This window comes from Phaenicophaeus curvirostris, chromosome 13 (assembly GCF_032191515.1).
Source record: "Phaenicophaeus curvirostris isolate KB17595 chromosome 13, BPBGC_Pcur_1.0, whole genome shotgun sequence".
In the NCBI taxonomy this organism is placed as follows: domain Eukaryota; kingdom Metazoa; phylum Chordata; class Aves; order Cuculiformes; family Cuculidae; genus Phaenicophaeus; species Phaenicophaeus curvirostris.
This window is the reverse complement of record NC_091404.1, coordinates 10,149,216-10,170,783: the sequence shown is the minus strand read 5'-3', so window position 1 is coordinate 10,170,783 and position 21,568 is coordinate 10,149,216. Positions and strand designations below refer to the sequence as shown.

The window sequence follows — 21,568 nt, the reverse complement described above, 5'->3', positions numbered from 1 at the left end:
ACTCCCGTCCTCTCCCACGCTCTTTCAGGGAAAGGGTGGAAATAAGTATTAGGCCATTACTCTTTTCAGTGTGTATCTTGGCTTTTTCAATTCATACAGCTTCACCATCAACCCGCTGTTGGGTCATCAAGCCACTTACCAGTAGCAATTCTCTTCATATCCAGGAACATATTTTCCTCTGCTTCAGTAACTCCTCTTTGGCCTTTCATCCTCTTCTCAATTGCACCACTCAGAGTAGGAGTTCTTTTTCTTTCATCCTGTCATCTCTACAAAACTCTTATTGTCATCTTGATAGTAGAGTCATCATCCTGAATACTTTAGCCCAGAGGTTGAGATTTATTAATTCTTTGTCCAATCAACAGGATATAGTTGAGAAATTACCTGATGAGCAATATTGTTTCATATCCTCTTCTCAAGTAACCACAGGCCTATTGTTCTTAATTGGGCTTTTGTAAAAAGCAGAATGGATTTCCATTTGCCTTAAAGCTTTAATTAGTTTTATTTTCTTCTCTTTCATGAGTGGCCCAACTAAAGCCATTGACAGACTTTACAGTTTACTAAAGAAACATTTCCATTTCTATGAATTGTTAGACAATTTGTGTTTATACCATTTGGATGCTGCTTTACACAAAACTGTCACGCTACTTTGTGAAGAGAAATTCGTCATACTCAGGGCTTAAGATGCCTCGCATCATAAAGTCACATAAGAACAACTGGTCTCTTGTGATTATGACTGTGCTTGTCTCTTCCTGGGAAATATTAGACAGTCATTCCACATTTTCTTTCTATTCAGACATGCTTTTTCTTGGCCATTGGTTAACTGTGTCTTCTGTTATTTTATCTCACCATGTTTATGCGCTATTTTTTGGCAGTACCTGACACACCTATAAAGTCTATATGGTAGAATCTGTGTCCACATCACAACCCTTCTGTGGTCTAGTTCCCAACTCAGAGATCTGCTGCAGTGCACACCATAGCAGGCAAGCTTTGACAAGGCACTGAAAGGGTCAATAAAGAAAAAACATACTGTCTCCCAAGCTTTAGTTTTAATCACAGATGTGGTATTTCAATATTTAATGAAACTGGCCATGCAGACATCACTTCTTGTTCCATCAAATAGCACAAATATCTCAACATGCTTGAAATGCAGAATTAGTGCACCATTACAGAATCATAGAATAGATTGGAAGGCATGTCTAAAGGTCAGGCAGTGCAACTCTGTTAAAGGCAGGGCAGCTTATATCCTGAAGACTGAAGTGGTAGATCACAGGAGGAATCGTGACCTCAGTGAAACCAGTAGTAAAGCTTCTGGGTAATTCTGTTCAGCACAGCATTACACCAAAATAAATCTTACCATGGGGCCTCAACATTTGTGGTGTGGTTTAGTTTGCAACACAGAGCGAGAATATAACTTGTTATTCTAGTGATGACTTTCTGCATGTCACCAACCCAAGCTGTCATTTTGCATGCAGGCGAGGTGATGCCAAGTAGCCTACACTCTCAAGCAGCCAACAGAAAAATAGCACCTGCAGCTGGTGCAGAGGCACAACATCTTTGCAAGAATAACCATGTCTTTCACTGAAATCTGTAACTTTGCTTCCACAGTCAAAACATGTCTTACACCAGCTTCCAGCCAGCAATGTCTGGTGTTCCAAGAAATTTAGAAAGGACTCATAAATTTAGAAAGGACTCATAAATTTACACTTATTTTTTTCCATCTTTTCTGAAAAACATTATAAGTACAAAAGGAAAAAATGATGCATTGTGTGAATGACATCTCTATAAAATGCTAATCAATAATCATGTCTAACATCAAAACATTGCAGTTTTGCCATGCTTTTTTATAAATGTGTGAATTGCTAATCTAACTTAGTACAGGACTAGACCTTTTGACAATGATGTTAACAAAAGCAGATGTATAAACCAGGTAGACAAACGAGTTTTGCTAAAACATATGGCAATCACAAGCTAAAGGACCACAAAATGATCTTTTTGCTGGGGGAGGAGGGGAGGGGTGCTGGGGAGGGTGGGGGGATGCTGGTGGGTGGAGGAACAGACACCATGTTATGTCCATGATACTGAATCCTTGCCACTCAAGTTGTGATGCAAAAGCCTTTCAAAAACAGAACATTCACTTGCAGGCTTTTGCCTACAGTAGAATATGTAAATATAGGAATTCATTAGCATTGAAGATAATTTATATTTTCTTGCTGGGGAATATACCATATAAATTTGCAGCTGAATTCCCTTCAGGTACAATACCATCACTTTTAAAGGAAATCATTTTAATTACATTAAATTATGTCCAGCAGTGTTCCTGCTGGCTGTCTGGTATTTCCCGTAGTGGCAGAGAGAAGACCAGTCAATGGAGTCAAATACTGCCAAGGGCAGGGACACCTTCCACTAGACCAGGTTGCTCAAAGCCATACCCCGCCTGGCCTTGAATACTTCCAGGGATGAGGCATACATCAAAACAAACACGAGCTGAAGTGATTTTATGACTTGACACATAGTGGTAAGAATATTCATGATATTATGATTAATTGCCATTTAGCTTGATTATCATCGTAAGTAGAAAATTGCCTTCTTTTATAGCATCAAAATGTGTCTTACTTTCTGTGAAACTATACTTGGTTGAATCATCACAAACTATTTATGCTTCTTGTTTTTTCTAAGAAATAATGGGAAATTACCTAGGTTTGTCTATCTATAAAGCCAAGGCCTTCGCTTTACACCACATACTTTAATAATTGAGACTCACCTCTTCTGTAGTCAAAATTAGACTATTCTAATGGGTCAGTGAAGCTAATTTTTACACTTATTCAGCTAAGTGTGCTGATTTAAAATTTTTTGAACACTAAGTAGTGGATAGTCCCTTTTATTTTGAGATTAAATTAGAGGGGATGTTTCTTTAGCAGCCTGCCATCTATATCGTGATGGTTTTGCTGAAAATCTCATTTTATTTGGTTCAGCAATACATTAGTGAAGTGGAGCTTTTTAAAGAGTACAGCAGCAAAGTCCTATCTGCACAATAAGAACATTTAGTTGACTTTTCATTATAATCCAAGAGAGTACAACCTCACTCTTCACCTTCAGTACATATGATTTTCTTTGAAAGTCTATGAAAATGAAAAAGAACTCTAAGCTGAAATGTACAAGACCATTAAAGTAGAATTAGAACAGTCAAAGGGTTCATAAGGGAACTTCACAATTCAAACATGTACTGCATAACTGTTTCATAGTCTTCTGAGAGGATGAAAGTAATGCAAGAACAGCCCAGATCATGGTATACAAGACAGTTCTCAAAATTAAGATACATTAATAATCCTTTAACAATGTTTAGATGTACCTCCAACAGAAATAATAATAAAAGGCATTATACATTCTTAATATTTCACTTGGTTCAAATATGATTCCTGGGTTTATGTGAAATATTATTAGACCTAATGTAGCCTGTAATTAGTATTTAAGGAACTACTTACATGTCTTTTTCAAAACTACAGTGAAATGCATAAGTTATCTTAAAGCATAATTAAATATATGGCACACATCAGTATTCTGAAAAGAAATTTGTATCATCTCGTTTTCCACCCCACAAGACAAATTGTCTTTGGGGGTCCTCTTGTGGTAAGACATTAATATTGCACTTAAAATCGTGCGTTCAGAGCAGTTACTCTCTCTTGGTGGCGTTGAAACTGATCTGACTTCAAACATGATTTTCAGCATTTTGTGAAGCTACAGAAAATGCAAGTTAATATTAAGCAACATTTGAAACCCACAGTAAAAAAAAATATCAAAGTTCAGCTGTGCCAAATATGTCCAGGATATAAACCTATAAATGGTATATCAGAGAATGTTTTTCAAATTAGTAAGGGATAAAATGTTCACTACTGAGACAAAAATGTCAGCTATGGAAAAAAAAAAAAATCAAAAAACCACCAAAAAAAAACCCAACCAAAACCAGAAAGCAGAATTAAAAGAGTGCTATTACAGGCTGATTGCTTCCTTTCCTTTTTATTTTTTTCACACTATTTGCTTGTTGCCACAGTATGATTACAGCATTGTTTTCTATAAAGATTTAGTGGAAAAATACAATTCTTTTAGGTTAGAAATGCTTGTAATAGGAAGTTAAATATCACAGTCTGTCAGGATTATGATGTTTTATATAGTACTTCCATAGCACTCCCTATAAGGGTCAATACAAATAATGTTAAGGCCATATAAATGTACTAGCATATATAACCTTTGAAATATAGACCTACTGCTGACCGACATCACTGGGAATTCTGCTATGGATTAGGAAGAGTCATGTTATTAATCTTTACGAAAATTGTAGTGTGTTCAATAGAGGCAATAATCAACCTTCATAAATGTCTGTACTAGCTTCAATACTAAAGCATCCTGCTTGAACGCAAAAAAGAATGGATGCACTGCTGATATCCCAACCTGGTGATCGCTCAATTGATTTACCATGACTGCTAGAAAAATACGCCTGCATTCTCTGTTATAGAATTAGATGTGAAATATTCTAGAAATATGTATCTATTCTACAAATAGTTTTACGTTCTAGATTGGCTAGAAATGTAGACCCTGTAGGTTCACAAGTTCCATCTTTGATGAATATTGGCCTTTAAGAAATATACAGGAGCTGGATGAAAACTCAATAAAGGCTCATTATGCAGAATTCATCTAAGTAAGTGTAGATGTCTACAGTGTAGCTGTCTTCATCTGAATTTTCATCTAAAGTTCTGCTTATGCCATTGAAATGTAGGGCTGTATTTGTCTCACTCTCAAGGTAGTCAAGTGAATTACAGCCATTTTGACACCAGTAATTTCTGGATATGATTCTTAATTCTAAGAACCAAAACCATCCCTGGTGAATTAACTCTTATTGCACCAATCTTATATTTTCTAAATGGCAATAGTAATGCCTAACTCCTGGGGATAATAGAAGATTAAGGCTCATGGCTTCCAGAGACATAAACTAGTACTTAAGTGCTGTATGTTCATACAAAACACACTTAACTGAAATGAAGACCATGGATAACCATGCAGGACCCATACACAGCCATCCAGCAAGCATATTGTAAAGAAGCATCTGTATGTCTATGGTTATGAATGCTGTCTGACTATGAAGAGAACAGAGCATTTCTCTTGCATTCCGTTCTAACCAGTTGCACTCCAAGTTTTCCATAATTTTTTTCTGGTTTATTCATCCATTTTCAAGACCCACATAATTCAGGGAATCTTTTCACTTGCATCTCAAACTCAATTTGGTTAATTTGATTAATAAAATGAAAATTAGCTGAATAAACTAATGTGCAGATTTACAGATGAATGTGAATGTCATTTATTAATATGGACCATTTACAATACCAATATACTCTGTGGATGAAATAACGTGCAGGCTTAGCATTTTTGGGGATACAAGAGAAATGGATAAAAACTCGGGAGTGGGAGATGAAACTGAATAATTAAGCAGCAAAATGCTACATGGTATGTTTCATGTTTCACCGCTGATATTCATGAAGAAAAAAAGAAATGTGCTACTGAGAGTTTCAGACCAACAACAGTATATATAGATATTGTTCTGGTATTATGCAGAAATTACTATTAATTTTAAATGAGACCCATTATTCCAACAAATAACATAATGTGGAGCAAATAAAGAGTTTACCCACCAAAAAAATTATTTCACAGGTAAGTTACATGTCAATAACAGTTGTTTTTTGGATGACCAAACTGAGCTACAGCTTGATAGTTACTAGGTAGTATTTTAAAAATACATATTTTTAGAAGATCATATTTTTGTAAGTTATGAGGTTTAATAAGCTTCTGAAGTTTAGATTCCAGTGTTTACTTCTTTGACTCTTTACTGTGAAACTGGGAAGCTTCTGTACTGCAGGCACAAAGTAGACTTAAATCCCTCAGGCTTCCTTCTGTATTCAGGTCAGGAAGATACAGTATACTGTAGAAACTGAACACCACTAATGGAAACATATATCTACACTAAAGTAGAATCTGTGACAAAACGAACGTTGCGTGCCTATCTATTTCAAACTTACTATGCAGAAAACTATACATTTGGAGGAGAAAAAGGTAGAGTTAGGACTTATAAAAGAAACAAATAAACAGTCAAGTTTAATCAAAGGTCAGCTTAAGTAATTACAACAGAAAATCAATAAAGATTAGTTGGCTATTCTCACTAATACATTTTTACAAGATCAAAGAAATTACCCACCAGTCTAATACATGCAATGAAGGATTTTAGTTTTAAGCATTTCACAATATTTGCTTTTGTCTTTTTGTAATGGTTATACTTTCCATGTGAACACTACCTTTTAGAGTGTTATATTGGGACTCCCAGATAAAGTTCACATTAACTATTCAAAGAACTGAATGAACAGGCACAGCATAATCTGGTTTCTTGTACACACAGAGTAACATTTGCAAATCTTCCCTGGTTTAGTGCAGCTTCTCTTCACAAGTTCTGGGAATACCTGCTGTTCAACACTCTAATTTGGATGTAATTTCTTGGTATCAATTTAGCCAAGGACAAGCTAATAAAACAGCAATGTTTTGATTATGTTTTGGTTTGTATCAGAAAAAGTGTGGCCAGAAGGACTTGGGGGAGTGATCATATCCCTTTTCTCAGGGCTGGTGAGGCTGCACCTCAAATAGTGTGTTCAGGTTTGGGCCCTAACTACAAGAAAGATATTGAGGTGCTGGAGCGTGTCCATTGAAGGGCAACAAGTCTGGAGAACAAGTTCTATGGGGAGCAGCTGAGGGAAGTGGGGTTGTTTAGTCTGGAGAAAAGGAGGCTGAAGGGAAATCTTATCACTATCTACAACTACCTGCAAGGAGGGTGTAGCAAGATGTGTGTTGGCCTCCTCTCCTAAGTAACAAGAGATATAATGAGAGGAAATGGCCTCAAGCTGTGCCAAGGGAGTTTTAGACTGGATAGCAGGAAATACTTCTTCATTGAAAGTGTTTTCAAGCAGTGGAAAGGACTGCCCAGGGAGGCGGTGGAGTCACCATGCCTGGAGGTATTTAAAAGTGTGTTGATGTGGTGCTAAAGGACTGTGGTGCAGTTGGCAGTGTCAGGCTAAGAGCTGGGTTCAATGATCTCAAAGGTCTTTTCCAACCTAAACGATTCTATGATTTTGTGATATTCAACCTTCAGCTATTATTGATTAACCATAAAGCAACCTTGCCTAAGAAGCTTTTCATCTTTATATCTCTATTGATTCTAACTGCTTCTCACAATTGCTGACCCAGTTATTATAACATCACCATTTCAGTTAGATTACTGGAAGGCATTTTATTGAGTGCCAAAAAGAAAAGAGCATCTGACTGTCTTTAAACTAGTGTGAGAGCCTCCTCTGAAACTTTTGGCTACAGCTATAAACTGACAACTGTCTGAAGTGTTTGTATTCATTGAAATAACTCAAAATCCTATGTATCACAAAAGAATGCTCTTTTTCTCAGTATTAAATACAGTGGCAGAAATAAGATACATTTATTCTGATTACCAAGCCTAGATGGAAATACACAAGTATCACTGGCAAGAGATGTTGAATGCCACTCAGGACAGGCTTCTGTCTGAAGAGATACACAAGGAAAAAGAGTAGATAAAAATTTGAAAGGTTTAATTTAAATCTCTGTGAACCTCGGCAAGATGAAGCTGAAGCCGAAGCCCAAAATGTGTGTATAAATAAGAACCGTATAAAATTCCATGAACAGACTGATAGTTAATCGGATTGCCATCTTTTAAAAAGAATGTTTTGAGTAACTTGTTGGTAGTCCTTGACCAAGACAAGGTAAAGAGCACAAGTTGGGAAAAAGACTCATCTGTTCCTGTGCTCTCACTCCAGTGACTCTATGAAGGGTCTTTCACAAACCAATCAATGAGCAATTCATGATGCAGGGAAAGGCATTGTTGCTATTGCTCTGAAAGGCTGGTGTGAATGGCTACATTTTCAAAGCTTAACTCCTCCAATGCTAGCGTTTCCTGATGAAGATCAATACAGGAAGAACTGGAACACGTAAAACGAATCCTAGGGAAACAGTATTAGCTAAACTGGCACTGCTGTCTTCCTTAGCTTTCTATCCTTCAGCTTTCCTAAGAAGGACAAGATAAGACTAAGATCTCTTTCTTATATTCTCCACAAATATTTAAGAAAGCATCTGAGTAAATTCATTAGTGAATAAAAGTCATAGCTGTTTTTTAAAATTATTTTGATGATGAAAATTAGTATTCCAAATGCAGAGTGCTCAAAATACCTCCACTTAGCAGATCGGTCTGCAAACTCCAAGTACTGCGGATCTGAGTGAGAAATAGAAATATTGAGCATCTGTAGGACCAAATGCAAGACTGAGCGGATGAGTTGAGACCATTGGGGACTATGAAACAATTCGGGGAGTAGAGAGGTAGAGAACTTCAGTTGAATTATAATCCCATAGCCACTGTATAGCCACTGAACACTAGGATTACATATAAAAAGTGAAGTCTAACATTTAAATGAAACAACATTTTACCTTTAATATTAAAAAAACTTTAATGGAATTACTGAGATGCATTTTACAGTGTCACTGCATTTGAAATACAGACACATTGAAAAAGGATTTAGTTTACACTAAGTCCACATAAGAACTAGTTACTTAATTAGTGAACATATTTCATAGAGATGGACAGTTCAGTCAGAAAATTGTTAGAAGTAAAATAGTGAAAACAACAAGTAATTTTGAAAATAAGAGGAAAGGTTAAGGAACAATTAGCAGATTTTGAGATGGAGTATTTATACAGTTTCTAGTTTTTTAAAAAAGTATTTCTACATATGAACAAGCCCACAAGGTAGCTTGATAGCTTTGTTTTACCTAAATTTCTTTATGGAGACTCTGCAATATCTAATCTCCAATGTGTTTTTTTTCATACACAAATCTTGTGTCATTGCCTCTCATCTTTAATTTTATCCTCCTTCAGTCCACTTGGACACTCTGACACCCTCAAGCAAGTCAGTCCTGTGATTGTCTGTTTAATGAGTACAGCGGGCTGTCAAACTGAATCATTAGATTGAATTGACCTCTCATTATACCCAAGAATTTGCTGAAGAGTATCCAAATCTAATGAAAGGAGAATCAAACACCTTCCCTTCAAGGCACATTGCATAGCACCTATTTATATTCATTCTGTATATGCATACAATAAACATCCTAATAAGCAGGGGAACACATAGTCTACAGTGATTGCCTTATGCAACTCTCAATCTCTTGCACATTAAAAAAATAAATAGTAAGCAAAAGCTTCATGGATAACAAGAAATACTGTACAACCTTTCATACTGAAACGTAAAATGCACCACGCCGAGAAACACTAGTTTGCAAGGTTTGAAACACTACAATGTAATAAAGCAAGATGAAAGATGAAAACACAGGCTTACTGAATTCAAGAGCTTTGAAGACTCATCAGCAGACGCAGATTTTCACCCCATCACTTATATAGAGAGCATCACACACATTCAGAGAAATCACAGCCATGCTAATACATTTTAATTGTGACTTTTAAGGGTAACAGTAGAACTAATCTTTTTTTCTTCTCTTATTCTTTGTAGCAAGTAAGAGAAAAAGAGAGTAGGAGGGACTGTTTACAAAGCCCTGTAGTGACAGGACTAGGGGCAACGGGTATAAACTGGAGAGGGGCAGCTTTAGGCTTGATGCAAGGAATAATTTCTTCACAATGAGGGTGGGGAGGCCCTGGCCCAGGTTGCCCAGGGAAGCTGTGGCTGCTCCATCCCTGGAGGGGTTCAAGGCCAGGTTGGATGGGGCCTTGGGCAGCCTGATCCAGTGGGAGGTGTCCCTGCCCATGGCAGGGGGTGGAACTGCAGCAGCTTTGAGGCCCCTTCCAACCCAAACTATTCCATGATTCTAACTGAATACAGGAAGATCACATTAATGTTTGTGCAGGTCTCCTGAAAGGCCAAACAAGCAGCTTTTGTGCCAGCGTATGTTGTTGTAAATGCTCCACCACAGGTAGAGCAGCTCTTTAGAATATTTACCACCAGGCTCTGTGGCGAACCCTAGCCTTACACTTCGCCGTCAGAAAGGTTTAGGACTTGAAACGCCTGCGAGTACTGCAAGGTAGTTACAACACCTGGGGTTGCTACAAGACCTGGGGGTGTTGGTTGACAGCGACTGAACATGAGCCAGCAGTGTGTCCAAGTGGCCAAGGCGGCCAATGGCATCTTGGCTTCTATCAGAAACTGCGTGGTTATTGAGCACTGGCAGAGGCTGCCCAGGGAGGGGGTTGAGTCACCTTCCCTGGAGGTGTTTAAGGAACGAGTGGACAAGGCGCTGAGGGACACGGTTTAGTGTTTGATAGGAATGGTTGGACTCGATGAACCGGTGGGTCTCCTCCAACCTGGTGATTCTATGATTCTACAAACAACAGCGTGTTCCAGGCTGGGCCAACGCCATCTCCCTGGGGCTGACGGCGGCCGCCGTGCGGGCCCATAGCTCTGGCCTCCCCGGCCGGGCTCGGCGCTGAGGGGAACGGCTCAAAGCTGCCGCCATCCCCGCGCCGCTCCCCGTCCCACCGCTCTCCCCTCCGCCCCGCTCGCCCCCCAGTAAGCCCGACCCCAAAACATGGACGCCCGCGTTCCCACCCCCCCGGGCCCTTCGCTCAGCGCCATCTGATTGGGCGGCGGGGCTGTCGCTCAGGCGCGCGCCGGCGGGGGGGCGGGGCCTGAGCCGCCGCTGCCGGGCTGGGTTTGCCGCCCCCTCCCCTCCCCTCCCCTCCGCCGCTGCGGCTGCGCGCGGGCGCGGGGCGGCGCGCGACCCGGCCGTTAGGCGGGCGGGCAGGCGGGCGAGCGGCGCGCGCGCCGGCCGGGCCCCGTTCCTGCCCCCACCCCCACCTCCCCGACTCCTGCCGCGGTTCCACGTCACGTGACGCGCCGTCGCGCTCCCCACTCCAAGCGGGCCCCCCCCCCCCCCCCGCCCCCGTCGCCCCGCCCGCGACCGTTTCGCTTTCATTTCCGGGCGGCCCAGGGCGAGCGGCGCGGAGCCCTCCCCGCAGCGCCCACCCCTCCCTCCGCCCCCCATCCCCGACGGCTCCACCCCCCCACCCCCCCCGGGCTCCGAGTGAACCGAGAGTCCCCTTCCCCTCCCCCGCAGCCCTCCTGCGCCGACCGAGAGAAAGGGAAGGGAGGAGGCGCCGGGCCTGGGCCTCCCGCGCCGACCCGCAACATGGAGGAGCTGCTGGTGGTGGAGGTGCGGGGCTCCAACGGGGCCTTCTACAAGGTACCTGGGCCTCGGGGGAGGGAGCGAGGCCTGCGGCGGGAGGAGGAGGTGGCGGCAGCTCCTCCTCCCGGCGCTGAGGGAGAGCGGGGGCCGCGGGGCAGGGAGGAGGAGGAGTGGTGGGGCCGGGTGGAGGCCGCGGCGGGGCCCGTGGAGCCGGGGCGCCGCGTGAGGAGCGGCCCGGGGAGGCCCGGGGCCTTCCCGCTATTGTGGGAAGGGGAGGCCCTGGCGCTGCCGGCGGGAGAGGCGGCAAGGAGGGCCCGGGCCGCAGCCTCCTTAGCGCTCTGGAGTGAGGATCAGGGCTGCGGATGGGCATTAATTGCTAAATCCTCAGCTTTTGTCGCTACTTAAGGAAAGTCTTTCTCGCTCTCCAGGTTTCCGGGAGAGCTACAGTAGTGCACAGCATTTAAAGCCGGGAGGGGGTGGGAAGTGTGCTTGTTAAATACACGTTTGTGATAAAATGCTGTCGTGGATGCCTGTTCCTGATGCCATGACAAGGGACACTGCTTGCTGATGTTAAAGAGAGGATTGCTTGACCAAATATGTATGTGCTTAGTTGCTAAATACATTTAATTATCAAACGTACTCCTTGCTGAAAGTACTTACTGGCTTTCCATTTTTGTTTCCAAGCCCTTATGCTGGTGCTGAATAAAGCCATCGCTAAGCCTTGAATGTATATGTTGAGTACTTAACATTTTCATTAATTTTGTGTAGTAATGCTGTGGCTTTGCATGAGTTGGGATTTATTAATCAGCATATTAATAAGGTATAACTCGTGGCTTTACCCTGTTTACAGAGAAAAAAAACTTTGGACAGTGGGTTTGGGCCTACGATCATTGATGTGCAATCAACATACCAGAAACAATTGTGGATCTGTTTCTGCAAGTTTTCCATCGTTTAAATGTTCCCAGTACTTTAAAATTTGGCCTGGTTATTGTGCAACATCCAATATTTATGTTAACAATGAAGGAACAGGTAGAATTTCACACTCTGATGTGGTAGGGCACATCCATATCCAAATGATACAATTCCAACGGCTCTGCTTCGAAGAAAGGCCGCTTGAAAGCTTATTTTTAAAATACATGTGATAATCTCTTTTTCTGAAAATATTATTTTTAAAAAAAATATGTATTAAACAAGTCTGTAAATATGGTAAATAAGCATCCTGTGAGTTTGCACCGTTGTAGCCAACGTCCGATGTCTTTATATTGCTTCCTGGCATAAATTATTTAGTACTGTCAAAAATCAGTTTTACGTTTTTAAAGATATTATATTCGCTCAGAAAGAAATAGTGTAAGCATTTTGTATAAGAACTTCTAATTTATCAAGTTACTGTTTACACACTCATGCAAATTATATGCTGAAAAAATCGCATCGTGCATTCTTTACTGACAAATATCGGAGAAACCTGGGAGAGTTTAGAGCTCCCATAATGTTTTTTTTATTACATTCAATCTTGATGTCATGAGGTCCTGTATGCCTTTTGTCCATAACATGTCAATATTTCTGTTTGTAGTTTAGGTGAAAATTTCATTTGAGCATCTGTTCATTGGAGGCTTATTCATGAAACTTGATTAAGTGTGTCCAAGTTAACCACGGACACTGCCTCCAAGCTGCATATTGTGTTTGCCTTTTGACTTTTTAGAAATTTAAACATAGGAACACTGTCTGCTCTTAATCTCTGACCAAGAGGACTTTGTTAAGTTATCTAAGGAGACAAATGAGGCACACAGGTTTATTTGTGTTCACCTGTATTGCTTGTCTAGATTAAGCATCACACTTGGGATAAATGAAGCAACTTTTTTTTTTTTAAACTAGAAAGTTTCTTGATTATTTTTTTTTAAATAAAATGTCATGCAGTAATGTTCATTGTAAACTAGCAATCTTCCTCCAGCCTGAATTACTTGAATATTAGGGCCAACTTTTTTTTTTCTTTTTCGTGATTCTAAGTCACTGTTAACAGGTAATCTATCTAAATGTTTTCTTGTGAGTTTTATGCTTGTCTTGCAGATGGAGAATTTTGATTATGAAAGGAATTGGTTGACCCAGCAAACCAAGAAGTGTGCAATGATGCCAGTTGCAGATTTAATTGCAAGATGAATTTACTTTTTTCATGAAAGTTTCTTGAAACATGCTCTTAAGAAATGTTTTACCAGAGTTACAGTGCAAACAAATCAAAAGCAAAACGATTCTTCTTAATTCAGTCTCGTGGTTTACTGATAATTTGTGATAATTCCTTTGGCTTTGAATAATTCTAAGGATCTTCATCAGAATATGTAAACGTTTTGGAAAAATAAGCTTCTATCTTGATATTAAGACATGTAAGAGAGGAGTATGAGCCTGTTAAGAATATTGAGTGGACTAAGTAGCACAAGTAGGCACTCAGTTGCCACTTCAGGTTTTTATATCCTCCTCATAGCTCTCTTTGAGGACCTTATAAAGTCAAGTCCCTAAGCACTTAGTTTCATTTTTCAGTACCCAGCAGCATCTTGATCTCAACAGTGCAAGACTCATGCCTAATTGTCACCTAAGCTCTATGGAGAGTAATAAACTAAACCAGTCTTTTCTCTGCTTGTATTACATGTGGGACTTGGTCCAGAATGCATTCTGAAATAAATCCAGAATGATCATTTTCCATACGAAACTTAGGAGGTGTTTTTAGGAGAAACTCAACTGGAAGATAGGAATTAAAATTTCATACTAGTCAGGTGCACTGCATTTCACAGAGTAGTGGAGTGTGTTGGTGCAATCGCTGTAGTGGAGACGAGTTCTTTCTGAATGGAATTAAAATATCACTTGGCACATGCTTCATACTTGTATGAATTTTTTCTGCTTGGCTAAGATAAATTATTCCATGTAAAGTGCAGTGCAGTCAATGAGCATGATTCAGGGATAATTGACAGCCCGGTACCTAGAGATGCTTAGTCACTTGATATGTTGCTGGGCCCAGAGTCCTTGGAAATAAAAGGTTCGATTCCCTTCTGTATTTTAAGAAGACAAGTCCAACAAACCACTAGGACTGTGAATCATAAGGAAAGTGAACTCCCTTTTTGTCACTCACAGCTAACTAATACAATCTTGAACATGTGTGCTCTTAGGGCGTATCTCTTAATGTCTTTTCTTGTATAGGTATAGTGAATAGGTTTCAAAGTTCTTTACCTCATTCTCAGAGAACTAATACAGTCCTTTGTCTAATCTTCGCAGGACTTGCTTTAGATACTCTTCCCTTTTTTAAAAAGGGATATGTTGGATGCCTTTCCAGTATGGGATTGATTTTTCTTTTTCCCTCAGTTTGGGGGTGATGAACACTGCTAAAGATGAAGAGCATGCAGTTTATGAGGCAGTTTGGAATTATGTTTGTTGTTAACATCTTCATGTTGTCTGTAGTCAATTTTTGCCTCTTTTTGCTCTGTAACCTGGTTAAAAGTCTTCCACTTTTTATCCCAGTAGTTTCAACGCTTTGCCATTGTTTCCTTGGTTTTGTGGATACTGACTTTTTTTGTGAAGGTGCAATTGATGATATCATTTTTCTCTGTTACTTCAGGTCTTGCTTGCTATTAACATGCTGCTCTGTTGGTCTTCTGTTGAATTCAGTATTATTTTGTTCTTTTTTTTCAGTGTTCTGCATGGACATACTCTCACCAAGTGTCTCTTTCTTTGTACGTTTTCAAGCCTGCATGCTTAGTCCTTCTGAGGATGATATCCTGTACCCTTTCCCTCATTTGGTTACGATCTTCTTTCCCTAATCTTTTTCTTTGTATGGCCTGCCTTTCTCAGATTTTATTAGCAATGTAAGTTCCCTTTTGACTTTCTCCTTCCAACAGGTGTGGAATGTTATGCATACAGTAAATGCACATTTGTATCACAGGGCAGTGGTTTTTTAATCTTAAAAAGCATATTTTCCCTACTTTCACTTCTTAGTTAATTATCCTTCTTTTAAAATGTTGGCTTTAAAAAAAGCAACAAAACTTCATGGCAGCTGGAGCCTTTATTTGTTACATTGAAAAATCTGTCATTCCATTTAGCAGGAACAATATACTGGTGTTTCCAATAAATTCTTATTTTGTTTCAATTAATTTGTAAAGTATAGACCATATCTTCAGTATGCAACCGATCTTGGAATGTGAATGCTTATGTGTTTGAGAAATGCCATGTTGGTTTGTCAACTTTTTTTACTTAGTTACACCTGAGGCATGGAAAAAAATGTTAATGGTTTATGTGACTGCAAGTCACATTTGGCGTAAAAAACGCAACGCGTCTGACTTTTTTTCCACATGAAGACGACTCAACTTTTGCCATTGTAAAATGTGGTTCCACTCACAGAAGTAAAAGCAAACCGTTTTCACTGGGTGTCTTCTCTTCGTGTACTCTAATATCTGTCTGCTATCAGTGATAGCATCCCATCTGCTGTAGTCTTCCACTGTCCTGTTCCCTTATTTTATTTCCATCTAGTTTCAGTATGTTTTTAATGCTTTTCATCTGTGTTCACATTCGTCATAGCCAGTGTTCTGTCCCTTCTTGAGTGTGCATTTCAAACTGGCGTATAAGCACCTTTATGTTTGAATTTCCATGCCCAGCTTACACTCTTCTATATGAAAAAGATTGATAATGCTTATTATACTCCCTATAATACTTCATGGGTAACCAGTACCTCTTTTCTGCCTTTACTGACATCTGGGGCTGGCTTGCTCTGTCTGTGAATTTGGCTTACAGCGTTAAAGGTCTCATTTGTTTTTAACATTGTATGTAATCTTACACATATCTGAAAATAAACAACAACAACAAGGAAAATCAGCTTCCCGTGAGGAGATAGGATTTAAAACCCAAATATTTGGGCTATTAATATAGTTGGTCTAGTTATTTTTTTTTTTTTTTTAAGCATAAATCTCACATGGAGGTAGGCAGAAGTGTATGTATTGCATATTTGAGATTAGGTGTTTGGCAAGGCGTCATTCACGGAATTAATTAAAAGCTCATAACAATGAGTTTTTGTAATTTTGCAAGGCTGTAAATTAAAAGGCAAACAACAGGGTTGCTACAGTTTTTTTTTGGCCAGGCTGGAGTGAAAAACAGGTATTTCACCTGTTTCTGTGGTTGAGTCTTCTGAACTTGGTATAATCTAAAGAAGTTGTCAGTTTTATAATTTTCACTGGCATTGTCTGTATTGATGCCACTTGTGTAGTTATCAGTAGTTATCCTTAGTTTCTGGTTCAGGTTCCTTCAGGTTTCTGAGTTGTGACCAAAGCAGTATTGAAGAACTGTGTAAGGAAAGCTTTTGTAGTAACTGGAAAGCAGTAAGAAACTGAAGTAATAGGCTTGAAAAGCTTTGCAGGTATTTGAAGTCATCTTCAGCCTAATGAAGTTCATTGCTTTCTTTGTGGTGACAGACACAGTTACAATCACAAGAGGCTTCATCCTCTGTACTAGATCTTTAGTCCGTAAATTAGGATGTGATGCAAATCAAACACAAGAGTTGCCCGCAGTTCAATACTCTTTCAGCTAGCTATGTGTCCCAAGTTTTAGTTTTTCCAAATAACCTAAGTACTGGACTACTTAAAGTTGTTGGGCTAGTCGTCAATTTGCTAACTTGCATTTATTTGTCAACATCTGGTTTGCTTATTAATGGTAGGTTTTAGCATTATTTCCACTAGTTAGGTATATCACCAGTTACTAGAGTTCTGCTCAAGATGACTTGGATGTTATGAGCCATCAGATCTGAATATGAGATGTAGTCTTGCTCTTTGCTGTGTGGGGTTTGTTTTCTGTCATTTCCTGCAATTTTTCCAGAGTGCTATTTAGGGCATCTTTTGCAGTTTTCTTCACCTTAGAGGGGATGTCTTCCTCTCCAAAAGTGTCCTTCCTAGCGGAAGTGGGTTTTTGCTATTTTATTAATATGAGAAAGTTATTTCTCAGGGAGAATGTCTTACTTGCTTTCCTCAAGGCTATTAAGTGTTCTTGATGTAATTTCTGTTGAATTTGCCTTGTGAAGTAATCTATACTTTTGCATATTCAAGTGCTGCTGATTATAGTAAGTCCTTTACTTTTCCAGTCTGCGGTGTGAAGGAGTCATACGAAATACTTTGTAGTGATTACAGTGTTTTTAAGGTATTAGAGGCATCTATTTCTGCTACACCTGTAAGAACAGGTGCTTTAGATCTGCATGTGACACAGTGGAAGTAATGTGGGTGGAGCCTTTGAAGGTGATATGTGTAATGTTGCAAAATGAGTCAGGACTACTGTACTGTTTGTCAAGTATCTATCCAGTTCTGGATTTTTCTTAGAGAAGACATAGCAATTTGAAACATCAGATAAATGTTCAGTATCTGTAATGATCAGCTGGGAGTACAGTTGCCTCTTTATGTAAACAACATCTCTGTACTTCTATCAACATGATCCTGAGATGTGGTCTTAAATCTGTTCTGTATCATGTAATTAAAAACTACCAAGTAGGCTTGTAATCCTCTTGGAAGGGAATATCTTGGAATTTTGAAATATGCATTATTAGAGACTGTTTTAAATTGTTTGGATGCCAGCAATCATGAATTTTCCAGTAATCTTATCCTTATATAGTATTCAGAGATGAGCAAGGTAGAAAGCCATTTATTGTCATTGTGGTTTAGCTTCAGCTTCTTTTCAAGGTGGCATTAGTTATTTTCAGGTTATTAACTAGCATTCCACTTTGTTGTACTGGGAGTCTCTGAATAATGGCACTTGTGCACATCTGCTGCTTATTTTTAGTATAACCAGTTCTTGGAGCTCTGTTAATTATCAGGTCTTGCTCTTGTTTGATACTGAGTTACTGCACTTCTACAACTTGGGGAAATACTTTGGAATACTTTATAAAGGAAACATATCAGAACTCTTAGCTTCTTGTAAGAGATAGAAGCTGTTCTTGTCTGGGAAACTTGAAATGCTAGAAGAATAAAATCTTCCACGGTTCATTAACTCTTCAGAGGCAGTAGTTACTGCTAAATTATTTTCAATTTACTGAGAATTTTCTGATCAGCTAAGACTGATCTCCACTGGTAGATAAAAGCCCATGAGCAAGGCTGAGCATAAAAGCTTATTCTATCTGCCTTGCAAGGATATATACTATATGTGAACACATATTAGTGGAATACTTAGCATTTCACTGATGATTATCTGTTTCAGATGTGCATATAGTTATTTTTACAAAGCAAGAAACAAAAGCCCCAAATCTTTTCATCCCTGTTTGCTTGATGACCTCCATCAATTGAGGCTACGAAAAATAATTGGTAAATCCTGGAGTTCTTTGAGTATTGATCTGCTTTTGATGGGAGGGATGTTTGGTCTTGAAGTTGTAAATTCACCAAAGGCTGGTCAGTTTAATAGCATAAGGTAGGAAAAGCCCTCTTGGAGCTCTCTGACTCTGCTTTGTGATTGCATGGGAGATGGAGCATGACTGCTATCCATCCCCCAGAAGAAAACTGAAGAAGGGCTGTAGGGCATTTATCTTAAGTTAGTACGCTACCAAAGTTAAATATGTCGAAGTAAATATGGGAAAAACTGGGCTGAAATTGATGTGTTTTACCAGTGTGATATTCAAACTTACCTTGAGGAAAAAGAGAAAAGGTTGGGGTTTTTTTTCTGTAAGGAGTACTGGTGTTGTTTAATTCCTTCACCTGCCAAAATACACTCTATATGATTATAAAATCGAACATTTTAAACTTCAGTTATAACACTATTCAGAACAACTTTGTCATTTTTTAGTAACCTCTCTCACTATTTTTGAGAAGTAGGAAGAATGCATGTCTAGCTTGGGCATTCTGTCTGTGTATCAGTACTCTGGTAGCTGTGAACCCGAGGAGGTTATGAGTTTTCAGTATGCTTTAAGCCTATCACAAAATTTAAAAGGCTGACTTGAAAGCATTCTTGCTTTTCATCAATATCTGTGAGAGGAAGGCATTATATGAGTTTAAAATTATTCTTTAAATATCCATAAACAGACCATAATTATACCTCCTTTTTCGGCACAGGCATTTGTAAAGGACGTGCATGAAGATTCTATAACAGTTGCATTTGAAAACAAGTAAGTGTCTTGCTGCTGTTGTACCTTTGAATGATAGAGTATCAAACTTGCATTTGATTACCCTATCTGCAATTTAAAAGATGCTACTCTGCCCTAGTAGATAGTCTAAGCCTGCTGCTAGCAAGATTTAGAATTATGTTTGATATTTATTATGTTGTGACGTTCCTGTATAAATGCTTTTAACTGTTTCAGTATTTTTAAGTACAGAATTGTAGTAACATGGGGTTTGTCGGTAAGGTGAACATGTTACTGAATTTACATGATCATAACCCATGTTTGAATAAGCAGTGGTACCGTGACTGCCTCTTTCACGTGGATGTCTTATTTTAGATTTAGCAGATTACATTTTTACAAAATCTGTTCTGTAGATAAGTCATAAATACCAGTTTTCTAGGCTAGAAATGAATTAATGTTCCTTTCCCATCATTTAAGGGCATAAAAAGTTAACCTTGCATTATACCATTTAGTTCAGGTTTTGTTTCCTTCAGGAAAGAAATAACACACTAATATATACCTGTGAATCTTTTTTATGATGTCATCTGTTGTATTTTGGACATTTTCTAGTTTCTTTTCAAATAATCTTTTCCTGTCAGGCTCCTTTTGTCTAGTTTCTGTTAAAAAACCTGAAAATTTAAACAATATTCAGACTGAATCTTGATCAATTCTCTGTAATCTATAGTAGAATCAAAAGAAAAACAGGCTTGTTGTGAAGGAAATGTCCAAACATGTTATGTACTGGCTTTTAACCTGTGTTTCTAATGTTGAGGTTAAAACCTATGACTATAAATAGAATAAAAACTGCTGCTGGAACATTTCAGAACAGTGCAGGTAGCATCAGAGTTTCATTTAAGATGCTTAATGGTCACTTAGATGTGTTTCTTATTTTATGCATGTATTGAATCACACTACATTTAATATGTTTAATACAAGTACAAGAACTCCACTGAATTGTAAAATTAATGGATTGAAAATGTTTGATTTCTATTTAGAAACAAGGTGGATGTTTAGGCCATTCACTGTATTTTCATTTCTAGCTGGCAACCAGAGAGACAAATACCATTCCATGATGTGAGGTTTCCACCACCTGCAGGCTATAATAAAGACATAAATGAAAGTGATGAAGTAGAGGTATGTATGCTGCATTAACAACGTTTGTTTTGAGAAGTGAGAGCACTTGGGGTGAAAAATGTCACCCAAGCCAGTGGAAGGCTTGCTTCCATGTTGATGCTGACACCTTTTTCAATTCTAAGTACTACATAAAATACAATGACAAGAAAGCCACCAAAAAGATTTTGACAGTTGTAAACTATACAGCTCCTGGAATTCCCTGTACCATGACCTTTCATGCTGATCAGCATTTCTTTGATTACAGATCAGTTCTTTATCAGAACTGAATTAGTCTAGAAATAGATGCTGGAGTTCAACTTTTCAGCTGTAAGTTAATAATATCTATATTACTAACACTTCAAGGTAATTTGTATTGTATTTGTGGGTTCGTGAAATATATTACTGTGTGTATATGTATATGCCGAGAGACTGGCTTTAATATAACACATTCCTAAAACTTCTTTATTTTAGTAAAATATAAAATAGATTTTTATAATTAGTTTTAAAAAAAGAGTACTTTCAAAATTTGCATTATTTTTGAATTATTTTTATTTGAAAGGAAAGAAAATGGCAAAACTTCTTTGGTGTGGATATGGCAAATAACATAATGCTTGCTAAGGAAGTGTAGAAATGGGTCTTCTCCTTTTCACCTGCTGGTAGGACCTCAGAAGACCTACAGTCAGTTAGATATATTGATGTAAAAGGCTGAATTTTCTCTATTCTGACTGTATGCAGAACTGAAGCAATTAATGCTGGTACATTAGGCACATATTATTTAACTGTACAATCTTATATACATAATTTTGTATCCTACCTGTGTTTGCAATAGACTATGTAGCTGTTACATGCTCCCTGTGTACTGCTTAGATTACAGACTTTACACGACAATTTTTTTTGCTGGATTTTGTTCCTACAGCTGAGTTCTTGATCGTATTAATTAGTGTCAACTTCTCTGATGTCTTTTAAGAATGCTACAGATCTATAATGCATGTATTTTGTTTAGGTTTATTCCAGGGCAAATGAAAAAGAACCCTGCTGTTGGTGGTTGGCTAAAGTGAGAATGATAAAGGGTGAGGTAGGAATACGCATACATACATATATATTTTTTTATATTTATCT

At 38.8% G+C, this 21,568-nt stretch overlaps 1 protein-coding gene across 4 annotated transcripts in view; it reads left to right on the top strand.

The window, feature by feature from the left end:
• Positions 1-11,112: 11,112 nt before the first annotated feature.
• Positions 11,113-21,568, top strand: part of FMR1 (fragile X messenger ribonucleoprotein 1) — a 28,790-nt gene continuing 18,334 nt past the window's right edge. For 2 of the 4 annotated variants that reach the window (XM_069868074.1, XM_069868075.1), the window contains exons 1-4: positions 11,113-11,295; positions 19,290-19,342; positions 20,377-20,470; positions 21,453-21,524. In XM_069868074.1, the coding sequence (XP_069724175.1) occupies positions 11,242-11,295; positions 19,290-19,342; positions 20,377-20,470; positions 21,453-21,524 (273 nt within the window). In that variant the 5' untranslated portion in view covers positions 11,113-11,241. The remainder of the gene's footprint in view (positions 11,296-19,289; positions 19,343-20,376; positions 20,471-21,452; positions 21,525-21,568) is intronic. The other 2 variants (XM_069868073.1, XM_069868077.1) reach the window with 1 other exon arrangement.